Here is a 15,063-nt window from a genome sequence, read left to right on the forward strand (position 1 = left end):
ACTTCACACATACAATACAACTCACTGAGTCCTCTTTACAGAAGAAGGATGGGTCGTTTGTTACATACTCCACGAGAAGCAAGAACAAGAACTGAGTTCGAACTGAGCACGTCTGCAGCGGGGAGGGATCCCTGAGGGGGGTGATGTCTGCCTTTATGTGTAATCAACCCGGTTGTCATCTCCATCAGGTTATGTTTTTACTGGCATCTTTTTGCTCAAGATAACTTAGAAGGTTAAGGAGGGATTTTTTAAATAAAAATTTTAAGAGTTGTTGCAAATGTAAAAATGAAAAACTAAACAAATTCTGGTGGTGATCCGGATCACCGTTTGGATCCAGGAATGTTTTAAGAGGATTCTTTAACATTGTACTTGGTGGAGGTTTCCACTCTCCGAGTGCTTTTCTAGTTTCATATTTGACGAGCAACTTCGTCCTCAGCAGGGCGGGTCGTGCACGCGGCTGGGTCTGAGTGTTTTAATGCCTCATGTAAAAATGTTTGTACTTTCTCACCACCTCGATCAGCTGTTTTATTAAAACAATCAGTATTCCCTGCAACAGTAAAAACGCAGAAGCAGCAACTCCGCTTCATGCTTTTTCCGTGTTAACCACGCCCACCTCAAATGTCCGACCAATCACACGATACTTCTCGGAGCCCCGCAAGAAAAAAGTTCTGCCAGCCCGATGTGTCAAGAACTGTCTTCAAACACGTCCGCGAGAACAAAATGACGTCATTTTTTTTCTCGGAGCCTCGAGAACAAGAAAAAAGTTCTCGCTTCACGTGGAGTATGTAACAAGCTTTACACAACAAGCCTTGCTGAAATCTTAGCACTTTCTAGAACTGGTTGTCTTATTGCTGAAATTGTGGCTTGTTTTTGATCAACAGACAGAAAGTTTTAGTTCGCCCACACATGGTGAGACGCCGACAACCAAAAGTGGCCAACAACCTGTCGTTGACAGCAGCAGCCAATGACCGTGACTGTTCAGCTGCTGTCCACAGAAGCAAGCACCCCCCACCAACCGCATTGTTTACTAATTAAGCATCGGCATATGCTGTCAGGGTGCCAGAGTGCAACCATCTGTAAATTTTAATTTCAGCTTAATAGTTAATGTAAAGTAAACCCTTAGCACTAATGCTACACGCTAGTTTATGTTTGTATCTGACAGAATGTAGAAGGAGCTACATTAATCAGCAAATGTCACACAGCAGCTCTTTTCCTTTTGTCTCACTTATTAAATTCACAAAGTTCATAAGTATATAAATTCATAAATAATTTGATAAGTTTGGAAGGCCAAACATGCTATTCACTTGGCCAAAACATTGTTACTCTTTTTGTCGTAAACTAATAGGCCACAAATTTTACTCAATAAAACTATTAATACAGTCACACAAATTAATAACACTCCAGTTCATCTGAAGGCGTGGCGTTAGTGTGTCTCTGTGTATTCCCTACTTCCTCCCAATGCCTAAATACGTGTTATAATTATGCTCGTGTCCGCTGACAGCAGCTGGAATAGGCTCCAGTTTTGTTCCAGCTGCTTGATCTTTCCAAACAGGTTAGTTAAAAGATGTTCAGTTAAATGTATAAGATAAGGACAACCAGATTCTACAACTTATGAGCTTTAATATCCAGCATTTTTCTTTACAGTAATTAATTTGTTGTTTGTCAGTTACTGTATATTGCTACTTGCAACTATTTTCTAAATGAACAACTAACTATTTAATCAATTTTTACCTGTTTTTTAGTATTGATAAGGTAGATAATAAATTGGAATTTAGTGTGATGTTCCGTTTACCTGCTTTGAAAAGGTGTCACATGAGATGTAAAATCCAGATATATGACTTTGTTTCATGCAAATTCACATCTATTTCTTTACTCCACAATGTCACATTGTCTGCAGGTTCTTCTGTCCTCCTCCTTGTGTTTACATCAAGGGTCATGGGTGGAGGGTCATGCAGGATCACTTAAAAGGTGAAGTGGCACAGTATATGCGCTTTCAGATTATTAAAACTCATATTTATATCTGTTACAGCTCGATTGATCCAAATTCTGCCATACTCTTCCCCACTTCCTTGCCCTTATTTAAAAAAATATTTTTTTCTTGTCATTTTCCTGTAGCTGCTGGCTATGGAGACTCGGTATACCGACTGTGCGGCTACATGTGTCTGGACAGCGCCAGTCAGTCACAGGCAGACACATTCAAACTGGTCTTCGATGAACAGCCAAACTCCTGGGTGAGAGAACTGTGATCCTACGCAATGTTCCGACCTATTTAACTGGACGGGTTTTGCCACCAGAGGCCTTCCAGTGACACAGACCCCAATTTCCTGAATTTTAAATTGGATTTTTTACCCCTGCAAAATGATCCTCTCCAAACAGCAGGTTTTCAGTATGTGGTGATGTTGTGCCACTCAAAGTATGGAAATCTATATCTCTATTCTCTATATAAAAGTAAATACGTTCTAGAATTTAAAAGTTGAGGATATTAATACCGACTGATAAAGTGCAAATAATACAGAGAAATGAAACTGATCACAGCAAAAACAAACCTGTTTTTCTTTTTTTTTTTTTTTTTTTTTACAAAATGAGGAATCTTTTTCAGACACTCATCTGGTGAAAGCTGTTTTTAGTACAAAGTAAATTCAGAGTCAGTCATCCATCGGGAGAATAATGTGCACAAAAGGCAAGAAGTTCAGTACTGTGTGCTATTTGTCCTCCACTGGAATGAAAGACTTATGGTGTCAATATCTTTTAAGATGCCTGAAGTAGCAGCGTCTAGGAAGATTTAAGCTGACAGTTTGTTCTAAAAGCAACAGCCAGTTTCCAAGTTGAAGGTTAAAGTCACAGCAGAGGGAAACTTTGCCTTCTGGGCCTCATTCTTCCAGATTTCCCCAACTTGATTGTTTTTAAACGTTGCAGCAATAGAAACAATCCTAACCTGTGATTCAACCCATCAGCACATTAATTTTTTCCTAACATCCAGAAGATTCATCCAGGTGTTCAAACTATTTTCTGCTGAGGGTGAAAGTGATGAAAAATAAATTGTGTCCTGCTGTAAATAAAATTGAATTCATACGTAAGGACTATTTTAAAGTAATATGTTTGAAAGTGAACCCAGATGCAGCTTAGAGACTCAAATTAGCATTGCAAGGATAGTTTCATGTACGTATGGAAAATCTTGTGTGGTGAAGCAGAAGTCTGCTACAGTTTGGTGGACTCTGATGAGGCAAGGCAGAGCGTCAAATAAACAGGAATACACAGGTTACAGTTGTATTTGTATTTTCTAGTGCTGTTTTACTCTTATTTAAAACACTTCAGTACCACATACCACATGCAAACAATTATATACATTCACACAACTGGTTAAGCTAAGTAATCTTAGCAACCATGCATCCCTTTGAAATCCAATGGACACATCAGAAGCAGTTTGAGTTTACAGTCTGGTCCAACAAGTAGAAGTCGGATTTCAGTCAAATGACAACTGTCCTTAGTAGTGAGTTAAACCTGGACAAGATGAGAGTCCAAAGGATGTGTTACCACACAGGTTGGTGATGAAAAGCTAGGGTTTACTGTGGAAACTATTGAGCTGAAGCAGGTGTGCGAGTAAACTATTAGACGGGAAGGCTCAACATCGACATACAAAGATTCAAATACGGACACAAACACAAGTCTTCATAAGACAAAACTTGATGAGGGAAACTGTGAGATGCAGAAGAAATGAGTGCATATTTGTACCGCAGTAAAAATTTCATCAGCTTTCCACACCATAATGCAGCTGGCATTGTGGGGATCCACCACATCTTATGGATATGCTAACAAAACAGGAGACATACACAGAGTGCTGGCATTATTGGTGTAAACATGAACAAACCACCAAACTAAAACTCTTGTTTGTCTCAAAAACTAAATTGACTGAAATTGTAGATCAGTTCTTTGCTTCTTCTGCACTGATTTCAACATTGAAAATGCAGCTTTGAGGTCTTAGGTTCAAATAATTTTTTTTCTGTGGAAACTACTCTATATTGCACCAATGCTTCAAAATTGTTATATGCACATAAAACTTAGCTGAACAAAGATAAGCAGAGGTTTTTCATCTACAGGCTTTTGATTAATCCTGGTAGATGGTGAAGTCTTTGTAGTAACATTTTATGACAGGTGAGCTGTGTAGATCCGAGCCATCCCGAAAGTCAGGCATTAGTGTTTTAATTTTGTGTATTGAGCCAAGTATGTCATCTTCCTTTTTTCTCCACAAATCATTCATTTCTAGGTCATGTCAGAAAAACTCTCTTCTGCAAAAAGATGTGAGTTTTATCTCCTGAGATTAAACACAAATGCAGGAAACCCACATTTGAATTATCTTACTATACAATAATTATCTAATGTGTGGTTTTGGTTTGGTTAGTAGTATACATACAATCACACTTTTTCTGCACTTTTCAACCAATTCAGTGGTGCCTAAAGTTCCAAAACTTACAACATAAATCCTTTTCACTTCTTCTCCAGCTCTTTATCATGACTGGCTCCAACTGGCAGCTTAACGTTGCCAAAGTTAAAAAAAAAAAAAAAAGACAAGAAAAGATAAGAAATGAAAGAGGATAGGCTACACTCTCTGGATGGAACAAATCATAGCAAATTAAGGAGTTTAATGCAGATCTGACATAGATAATTGTAGATTTGCACAAGCCAGGAATGTTTGGAGCCATTTCTAAACAACTTCTGATTTCAATTGTGCATAAGTACAATTTAATGGGTAGTATAATCACTTCATAAGATCTGGAGAAAGATTCAAACTGTTAAAAGAAGTTGATGTGAACAGCCAGGATCATGGTATTACAAGTTACTGTTTTACTAGAATTCTTCATCATAGCTTAAAATGATGGGGTTTTTTTTTGTTTGTTTGTTTGTTTTTGTGCGTTAGTGTGTGTCTTTTTGTGTTACAAGTTCTTGAAAGGAAATGCAGTTCTAAAATGAGTAGTGAGATGTCAGTATAGGGTCACAGTAAATTGTCTTTGTAATGAGAGACATAGATAGTTTGTTTAAACTTTTTCCACTGCAGAGATGATAAAACACACTGACATTACTCAGTTAGACAACTGAACAGCCATCTTCCCAGTTTGGTATCTTTTTGTTTGAACCCAGTGAATTTTAGATACATCTTTACACATATAAGTCCTTCTAGAGACTAAACATGCTCTTAAAAGTCAGTTCAGCATTTACATGAAAAACAAAAATGAACCACAATTTAAGTAAAATTGACCTTCATCCTTCACTGACTGACTGTGTCTCTGCTGCAGATGTTTGCTTGTGCAAAGTCTCTCTTCATCTCGGACCAGGATAAGAGGAAGCATTTCAGCCTGTTGCTACGACTTTTTTTGGGCAACAGACAGGAAGTGGGGTCCTTCCAGAGCAAGATGATCAAAGTCATCTCTAAACCCTCCCAGAAGAGACAGTCCATGAAGAATGCTGACTGTAAGTTCATTTATTGGAATCTTAAATGAAGCAGATAGTAAAATAGATGAGAAAATACAAAAAGTACAAATTGCTGTGTGGTAATCAAAATAAATTAATGTGTATTTAAAGAAGCAAAAACTACATTTAAAACAAACACATATGTCTTGTTCAAAAGCACAACTGGGTATCAATATTATAGGAGCAGTTTTGTTTAATTATATATTTTTTAAAAGTTCTGACACTGAAATTGTTATTTTTTTGTTTACTTGCTCAAATGTTTGGCTTTTTTTTTTTTTTTTTAACCAAAATTAGATACTATGTTAAAATCCCACATTCCCACATGGTATTTAATATCATCTAAGTTTTCTGCTTAAAGATTTATTGATACAAAGTTTAATCATCAAACCTCACATTGGTATACGTAACTGGTATAGCCAGGTGTGTTAGAACAGGGATCTATTGAAAACCTGCAGGACAGCGGCCCTGGAGGACTGACTCTAGGCACCCCTGGTGTATTAATGTGGGACTACAACATAGGGTGTTTCTCAATTCAGGTTCTGCACACTTCCAAGTGCGATTCGTCAGTTGCATGCGTCATAGTGGTGTGCTAAGTGCTGTCCCAATTCAAAGGCTCCTTTGAGTCCACCCTTCAAATCTGCACTTTGTTTGGCTCCAGATTAACTTAAAACGAAGTGTACAAGAGATGTATGCTAAGCGCCCTCTCCTATCCCAGAATTCATTGCGCGCCTGATAGAAAAAAAATGAGCAGCAGAGCGCTGATTTAGGTACCACAACAGCCAGACTATTTATTTATTTATTTTTATGTATATATATACTATGGATGGGAAAATCGAATTGAAAAATTGAAAATTGGGATTTTTTTTTATTTTTTTTTGCATCACAATTTTAAAATTGATTTTTGTTTAAGAAAAAAATCGATTTTTTTTTTCAAACAAATAGAAATAATCCATTATAAAATTTTTGTAATTTTTATTGTTTGTAGTGATCTTTTTACTTGTCTTCTGGGGCATTATAGCAGCAAAATGATGATCTGGCTATTGTGTAGTGTTTTTTCTAGTTGAAATCAGGAAAAATTACGAGCAAAAAAATACGTTTTATACATTTATTTTGTTTTTAATCTACAAAAATCAGCAATATCAAAGAATTGTAAGAATCGCAATTTAAATCGAATCGGCACACAAAAAAATCGGAATTGAATCGAATCAAATCAAATCAAATCGGGACAAAAGCATATCATCACAGCCCTAATATATATACACACACATATTTGTCCCAGCAGACAAGCTGGGAGGATAGCGGTATTGTGTCCAATAACCACAAACAAATTTATTTACTTGTCCTCAGATGTCTCCGTCCCCTTTCATTAAAGAAAAGGCTGAATTTATTACAGTCACTTTTTCTTGGGAGGGTATGAATACATATGAGGACCACTGTATATGTGTCTAACAAGGGTTATTTTTCCTTGAAATTAACGTCAGCTTGACAGGATGAGTTGTCAGCCAGAGGAGAGCTCGTCTGGTCCGCCTCCTCCACGTTTCTAACTTAAACACAAAGGAAAATGAAAATAAATCAAATTTAAATTACTGGCACCATTTTCTTTCATTTTAAGAATATTTCAGTGTTTTTCGTGAAAAAATTGGATCACTAATTAGATAAACTTTGCTTATGTAGTTGCTAGGTAACGGAGGACTGGAGCACTATGGGTAATTCTCGTACACTAGATAGGCTGTCTCATTTTACTGACTGTAAGCGTACTTTGTTGTGTGCAGATGATGTAGAACACTTCGTAGCCTACGCAGTCTGCGCACTTGGAGATGTGCAGAACCTGAATTGAGAAACACCCATAACATTGGGGGTTTCCCTGCTTCAACACATCTGACTCAAATCATTGGGTAATTAGCAAAATTGTGCAGAGTTTGATGTCAAGCGCTACACAAGTCTGCTAATTAGGTCTGATGTGAGTCAGGTGTGTTTCATCAGGGAAACTCCCATCACTTGCATGACTGCTGCCCCCGACGACTGGAGTTTTCCACCCCTGTTCTATAATAATAATACATTTGATTACACTGCACTTATCGCGGACAGCACTCAAAGTACTTACATGTGATTCATTATTCATCCACTCCAAATTTGCACTTGGTGATACCAAGCAAGACATGTATCCACAGCTGCTAGGCAATTGCCTTTCTGACCACCACCGAAACGTTCGTGCTTATTCATACACCAGCAATGCCACTAATGGAGGTAAGGAGGGTGAAGTGTCTTCCCGAGCAAGGCGATAGATGATTCTCTCTCTCTCCAGTCATTGGACAACCTGTTCCACAACCTGAGCCACCGGAGTACCGTAGTCATTTCAGATTTCTTCTAAGCTGTGATCTATTGGGAATGTAGGTCCACTGGCCAGGACAGAAAGATGCTGAACAAGCTAATGAGGGGCATCAGCTCTGTCCCAGGTAGACCTCTGGACTTAGTGGAGGTGGTGTGTGAGGGGAGGATGTTGACTGACATCCATCATCAGCAACACTGCTCACCCCTCATATGAGACTTTTGAGAGCATTGAAGCATCTACATCAGGAAAAGACTTGTACATGCAAGATGTAAAAAGGAGTATTTCAGCACTTCATTCCCATCACAAGACTTCTGAATGATCACAATTAACTAGTAAACTGGTAAAAAATAATGATTTTCACAACTACTAAGCATGGGTCTAATTAGCCTATCTTATGGCACATTCACATCGGCCTTTAGGATTCGAATCCGAATTCACCGAAGAAATTCTGATTCAGATCAAAGAAGTGGATTTGGTCTGCCTACAAACACAAGTCTCAGTCCATTTCAAATGGACCAAATACAGGAAGCGGACGACAAAGTCACAAACACAAGGCACTTCCTGCATTTGGAGTATTATTTCATTGTGGATTGTGATCGCATTAAAGGTCCTCTGCCTTGTCTACCTTGCCTTTGGCTCAAAGTGTCAGCATGAATGTGACCTTGGTCTGCATGGATACACTCCCCTAAAACCGAGCTAAGTCCCGAATTGGACGGAGTCTAGCGGACTATCCTCATGTCAATGCACCCTTACTTTACTTTTTTCTACTTTGTTGTATTCTTATTGTCTGTATATACATTTTATAATTCTTATGGAGATTTTTGTTTTCTATTGAGCTGCACTGTCTCATCTCATCTCATCTCATCTCATCTCATCTCATCTCATCTCATCTCATCTCATCTCATCTTATCTTATCTTATCTTATCTTATCTTATCTTATCTTATCAATATGCTAGCAATCACAGAAGAGATAAGTGTGTTTTACACTCTACTAATTCATCATCTACTAAAGTGCACATTCTCATTCTGAAAATTGATACAGTAGTATGATGCAAGGGCCTTTACAGAGTGTCTTTGTGTGTTTGCAGTGTGTATTTCATCTTGCTCCAGAGTGGCTTTGTTCAACCGTTTACGCTCTCAGACGGTCAGCACTCGTTACCTCTCTGTGGACAGAGAAGCTTTCATAGCCAGCGCCAGACAGTGGTCGGCCTTCACCATCACCATGGGTGAGTGTGTGTCACAGCTTGTGGGCTAACTGTGCAGCGCAGTACATTCAAAGCTTTGTATTCTGGTATGTGTTGTGTTCTGGAAAGGTCATTTCATGGTCAGTCTGTGATTTCATATCATGGTCAGTGTCAAGCTCGTGTTAAAAAAAAATGATTGTCCCGCTTGATAGGACTGGTAGAGCAACAGAGGACGCGAGGCCAACTCAGCTTCTTTGAAAACTTTATTTTGAAGTTTCAGCAGGTTGAAAACCTTAAAGAAAAGAAATTAAATAGGAAAAATTAGAAAATAGTTTTTAATGAAGAGACATCTTCTTTGCCATGACAGTCAGTCTATGATTTCACTGTGAACTTTAAATAAAAGATAAAACAGATGTCCTGTCAAAAGGTCATTTTCTCAAAGAACTTTTATCACATGTAATGTATTACACATTTTACTATAATTTAACAAAACATGTGTGAAGGTTTCTCACAGTAAGCTGCCTCATGAAGAACAGATTCGATAGCTGCTCTGTTAAGTGTGTTAATGTTGGAAGAATTGTATCTAAAATATTTTTGACTTAGTAAAAAGGAAAACAGAAGACTCAAAATGAAATAGATGTGGCTTTTTACTTGCAAAGAGTTTAACAATACACAACAACTGGATTAAAAAAAAAACATCACCATATGATGGAAAGAGAACTGTCAGTTTTGTTTTCACAGTTCTTTATATAGTTCGTCTCTGGCAGTACTGAGGAAGTCAGGAAACATCTAGCAGCGGCAGATAGCAGAACTAAGACATCTAGGATGTCAACACGGATTGTGGCTCTAAGCATATACTGTACGTCCTCAAAACTTTATTATCACACTTTAGTTAAGTATAGAGATGCCATAAAATATATATGTAATGATACATATTTCCAACAATTCCCTCCTGTTTATGATATTTCTATGTGCATTGGATGCCCCCACATGTTGCAGAAAACCCTCAAGTCCATTATTTGAAGGAGGAAAGCGACACATTGTCCTGCTGCTGTCAGCAATGACCTTTGTTCTCAGGCATGGTAGCATCCAAAAGAACGGGGAAGGGTTTGGTCAACATAGAAACAGGAAAAGAAATAACTTTATTATTATTATGCAGTGATAGAAGAACAATGCCAAGCTGTCCATCGTCTTCCTCAATTAATCTATTTCACTTTAAGTCAGCAGTTTTTCTCTTTACTAAATGAAGAGTATTGTAATTTACTGTGAAGTCAGGGAGGTATCATAAGGGTGAAGTCACCATGAGTTCAGTTTGCATAAAAAAACACTGGAACAGGGATGAACTGTGGCCATCACTGGCATCAAACTTGTACCTTCTAGTCGCCGCCTGGCCACCCTGCATTAATACACTCAGTGTGTGCACGGTTATTCACCAGCCTTTTCCTCACACGTGTCTGGAAGGCAGTGAGGTTATTTATGTAGTACAGTTTTCAAGCGCACAGACCTCCCACCACCAAAACCTCAGTTTCATCCATCAGCACTCTATCCTCTCTACCATCAACAAACACACACGCACCTACTATCCATTTGTCTTTATTCTTTGATGGGGAGAAATGTTAACCATTATAAGGAAAATATTTAATGAGAAAAATTAAAATCCGCAAACATTAAACTACTACATCAAAAAATCAGTGTTACAGTCTACATGTTTATTACTCTGAATATTCATGCTTTATTCTGTGTGTGTAGTGGATGACCAGCGTGCTGACCAAGGGGGTTTTGTGCTGAGTGAAGCCTTCATCTGTTACGGCTCTGTGGTCCAATTAGTTTGTACTGAGTCAGGAGTAGCTCTACCACCCATGGTAACACACACACACACACACACACACACACACATCCATACATGTATTCTTAGCTTTTTCTCCATATTGTTTCACCTTTGATGTTTTGCATGCTCCCTGCTGTCTTTCCAACTATAACTTGGACCTAAGTTTAGTGTCTTACCAACTCATCAAGTTTTGACTGTAAGAGAAATTACATGTTTTCATGCATCAAGATGCATTGACTTTTAACTTCAGGTGTAGTTTTTAGTATCAGTATCCATATCACTGTGTGTGTGTGTGTGTGTGTGTGTGTGTGTGTGTGTGTGTGTGTGTGTGTGTGTGTGTGTGTGTGTGTGTGTGTGTGTGTTTCTTATTTCTTTGCTGAAAAGTTTCTTCTGCATTTATACTCACTTGTTTTTTGTTGTTTCCTGTGAATGTGCAGAAAAGTAGCTGTATCTCTTAAATGATATGTTTAACTCTGAACTATTGGCCTGACAGATGCAGAAAAAAGTTTTTCTTTGAAAGAGTACTTCAACCAAAAGCTTCCTGTGTAGTCATTTGGCTTTACAACATCCCCATTTCTTGTCTGTGTTATGACCTTTCCCATTAACTGTGAAGAGGTTGCTGCATTTCTGTGTCATAGTCTGACATTTGCCACTTGCCACTTCATTAAATCCACTGCGCCAGTACCAGGTTGGACCACCTTTTGTCTCCAAAACTGCCCTTATCTTTTGTGGCATTTTAGACAAGTTGTTGGAAACATTTGTTGGAGATTTTGGTACATATTTAAATGATGGCTTTACACTTTTGCTGTCGATTTGATGAGAATCTTCTATTCTGCCACATCCCAAAGGTGCTCAGTGCAGTGGTTCTCCATCTTTTGAGTGACAAGCCCTTAGGGAGGCATTCGGGATGTATCCAAGCTAGATGTCTATGCCGAATCACCTGATTCTTCTCAGTGTTGAGTAGCTCTACCTGAGCCACTCCCAGATGACCGAGTATAGAGCCCAGCCACCCTGTGCAGGAAATTCATTTTAGATATTTGTATTCATATTCTCATTCTTTCATTTACTACCCACAGTGCCCATAGGTGAGGTTACCTCCGTAGGAGCTCTTACCGAATGTAGACTAACCAGTAAATCGAGAGCTGAGACATTTGACTTTGGTCCTTTTCCACCACAACAGACTGATGCAGAGTCTACACATGAATTATTGTTACACTACTTCCCCCTCCTGAGCCACCAGATGGTGGACCAGAATCTCCTGAATGAAATTAATTACATTTACAAACCATGACAACAGCATCTTCAAACTCCTCCCAGGCATGAGTTTTTGAGTCAGAAATCCAGAAACGCTGTTCTGCTTAGCCTGCCAATATACTTTTTTTTTTTTTTTTTTTTTAACCATAAATCTATTAGTCCAGTTATAACTTCTGCTTGGATCCCACACAGCGTGCAGATCTTTGCCTATGCAGGTTATTATGCAATCACAAAATTGTTGATAGTGTTCCTCCCATTGCCCAGTTCAGGTTATACTTAGACAAACCTCTAGCAGAATCCTTCATTTCGCTGAGCAGACCTTTTGTCTGGACCTCTGAAGCTGTGAACATAACACCCTGCAGGTCCGCTGGAAGATGGTTATAACCACATCATGCTATACCATATATGTTTTTGTAGTTGAGGCTTATTGCTGTATGGTTTGTTTTAATATAGAGAGATTTTACCCACAAAGTCAAGGCCTGATGAGATATTTGGCTCTGACTTCTGTTGTGCTCAGTGTTCAGTGACTGTGGAAGAGGAAAGTGGATATAAAGACCAAAACGTTCAGCTGGCTCAGCAGACAAAATTGAAACCAAAGCATTTAATATCCTGCGTGCTGTGGACTCTGGGGTGTTATCAAATGTGTTCATTCTCACATCGGAGGTAAATCATTAAGATACCGCCATATGAACTGAGACAGTGGTATTCAGTTTGGCCCTACGAGTTCCGCAATCCAGCAGGTTTTCCATGTTTTCCTGCTTCAGCACATTTGAATAAAATGGACCCAACAGCCTATCAGGTTCTGCACAATGACTCCATAATTTGAGTCAGCTGTGTTTGAGCACGTATACATAGAAAAACTAATAGATTGTGGCCGGTAGGACCAAACTGAATAGCCCATAATAAGGCCACCATGTTGTCATAAAGCTTGTTTTTATGCAATTGCCCAAAGACCCAAAGACTGCTGGGATACGCTCCAGTTTCCCCCGCGACCCTTCATCAGATTAAGCGGTTTGGATAATGAATGAATGAACTAAAAAATGTTTTGATTGCATGTCTCCTGGGTTTTCTACAAATAGGAAGTGTGTTTTTTTGTAATCTCTTTGTCTGCAGTTCTCTGTCAACTTTCCAAGTAAGTTAAAAATAAAAGTTTAATCATTAAGCAGAAATTCAAACCCAACGAGTATCATAAAATCTGTTTGGTGTGTTTACCCTGAATTCCCGGAAGATGAATGAAAACAGATTTTTCTAATCTCCTGAACTTTTAAACACTATCATAACCTGATCAAAATTCAGTCCTAATAAAAAATAAAAAAGTTTTAAATTGTATGTAACATGTTAGTGTGCAGATGTTAGCATAAGTGTGCAGATATTTAGAAAAAAAAAGGCCAGAGCCGCTAAATTTATTCTCAGTTCAGTCAAATATCACCATTAAAATGACATTTTAAACACTTTTTCAGCTTATTGTTAGCTGGAGCTATAAAGAATAAACCTCCTCTTTGACTTATTGAGACATGACAGAAAAAAAATGATTATTCTTCAGAGGAATTGTGCTTGGTGTTTTGAAAACATTCCTAAGATTTTTGATTCCTCCAGGTGATTCAGAAAGTCAACAAGCAGCACGCCATCCTAGACGTGGACGAGCCAGTTTCCCAGCTCCACAAATGTGCCTTTCAGTTCAGAGACAATCCCAATACTTATCTGTGCCTCTCAAATGACACCATCATACAGTACCAGGTGGGACGGCCTCTTTCTACATCTATCCTATTTGTTTTTTCTACTTCTTAGTTTCATTTCCTCCCTTTTCCTTATGCCTCCACCTATTCCTGCCTGTTCACACTAATTAAACATTTTTCCCTCGTCTTTCCTCCGTTCTTTTTTCAAAATATCTCTTTTACCTTTTTTTCTGTGTCCTTTAGGCCCCATCCAGCATGAGAGACCCTAGCAGAGTGGTGCTGAATGATGGATCCTGTTGGACCATTATTGGTGTGGAAGCAGTGGAGTTCACCTTTAACCAGGGCCTGTCTTGCATTCAGACACCAGTTAGCCCTTTTCCTGTTATTACTGGGTTAGAGGTGAAATTTTATACCAGCTTCTTAAAATTTTTTATGACTAATCCTCTAAAGTGGAAATTTATGGGAAAATGTAAAGTCATGCATGTGTTCTTACAGGTAAACGGTGGAGGACACGTTGCCATGTTGGATATTCATGGTGAAAACTTCAGTCCACACCTCAAGGTCTGGTTTGGTAACAGTGAAGCTGAGACCATGTTCAAGTGAGTTGACAAAAAACACGAAAGGGCAACATTAGATGTGAGAGGAGGAGGTATATTCAGTTGACTGGAAAATAAAAACCTTGGTAAATGTCGTATGATTGCAGATTGGTATAGGATTATCACAAATGTACTTTTAACACAAATATTTCTTAAGCAAAACAAATTTTCAAAGAACATTTTGAAAAGTTTTGAGGAAAACATAAACAGAGATCACCCTGATAACATCCAGGACAAATTTTCTATCAGATTTCAATTCAATTAAATTCAGCTTTATTTTCACAACAATGTTGTCACAGGGCACTTCACATACACAAATCAACATACACATCATTTCAAGCCAAATCAGACAAAGCCTTTAATAGAAATCAACTGATCGCATCGAATCATGACTTCGATCCAATCCCCCATCGTGAGCATGCACGAGGCGGCAGTGGGAAGGAAAAAACTCCCTTTTAACAGGAAGAAAACCTCCAACAGAACCCGGCTCAGGGAGGGCAGCCATCTGCCTCGACTGGTTGGGGTGGAGAGGACAGGACAGACAGATTTCATGATAAAATGTTGCCTCACTGCTTTTTCTGTTTTGTTCAACTGATCTTTGGGCAGATTTAATCTTTAAACAAAATATTCCTGCCTAGAAATGTATAATGCTGCTTACATTTACCTTTATACTCACTTCCTGTATATTTTGATTATCTTAGATAAACAAAAGTTTGTATCATTAAAA

General features: G+C 38.4%; 1 protein-coding gene across 1 annotated transcript in view; it reads left to right on the top strand.

Moving 5' to 3' along the window:
* The window catches only part of rbpjl (recombination signal binding protein for immunoglobulin kappa J region-like), a gene marked incomplete at both ends in the record, with an annotated part of 31,177 nt that overhangs the window by 12,209 nt on the left and 3,905 nt on the right, over positions 1 to 15,063 (top strand). Inside the window, 8 exons of the mRNA XM_079242012.1 lie at positions 1,898 to 1,968; positions 2,116 to 2,231; positions 5,292 to 5,466; positions 8,887 to 9,024; positions 10,732 to 10,844; positions 13,661 to 13,801; positions 13,984 to 14,139; positions 14,236 to 14,339. Coding sequence (XP_079098138.1) covers positions 1,898 to 1,968; positions 2,116 to 2,231; positions 5,292 to 5,466; positions 8,887 to 9,024; positions 10,732 to 10,844; positions 13,661 to 13,801; positions 13,984 to 14,139; positions 14,236 to 14,339 — 1,014 coding nt within the window. The remainder of the gene's footprint in view (positions 1 to 1,897; positions 1,969 to 2,115; positions 2,232 to 5,291; positions 5,467 to 8,886; positions 9,025 to 10,731; positions 10,845 to 13,660; positions 13,802 to 13,983; positions 14,140 to 14,235; positions 14,340 to 15,063) is intronic.

The sequence above is a fragment of the Telmatherina bonti genome (genome assembly GCF_933228915.1).
Source record: "Telmatherina bonti genome assembly, chromosome: 6".
NCBI lineage: Eukaryota > Metazoa > Chordata > Actinopteri > Atheriniformes > Telmatherinidae > Telmatherina > Telmatherina bonti.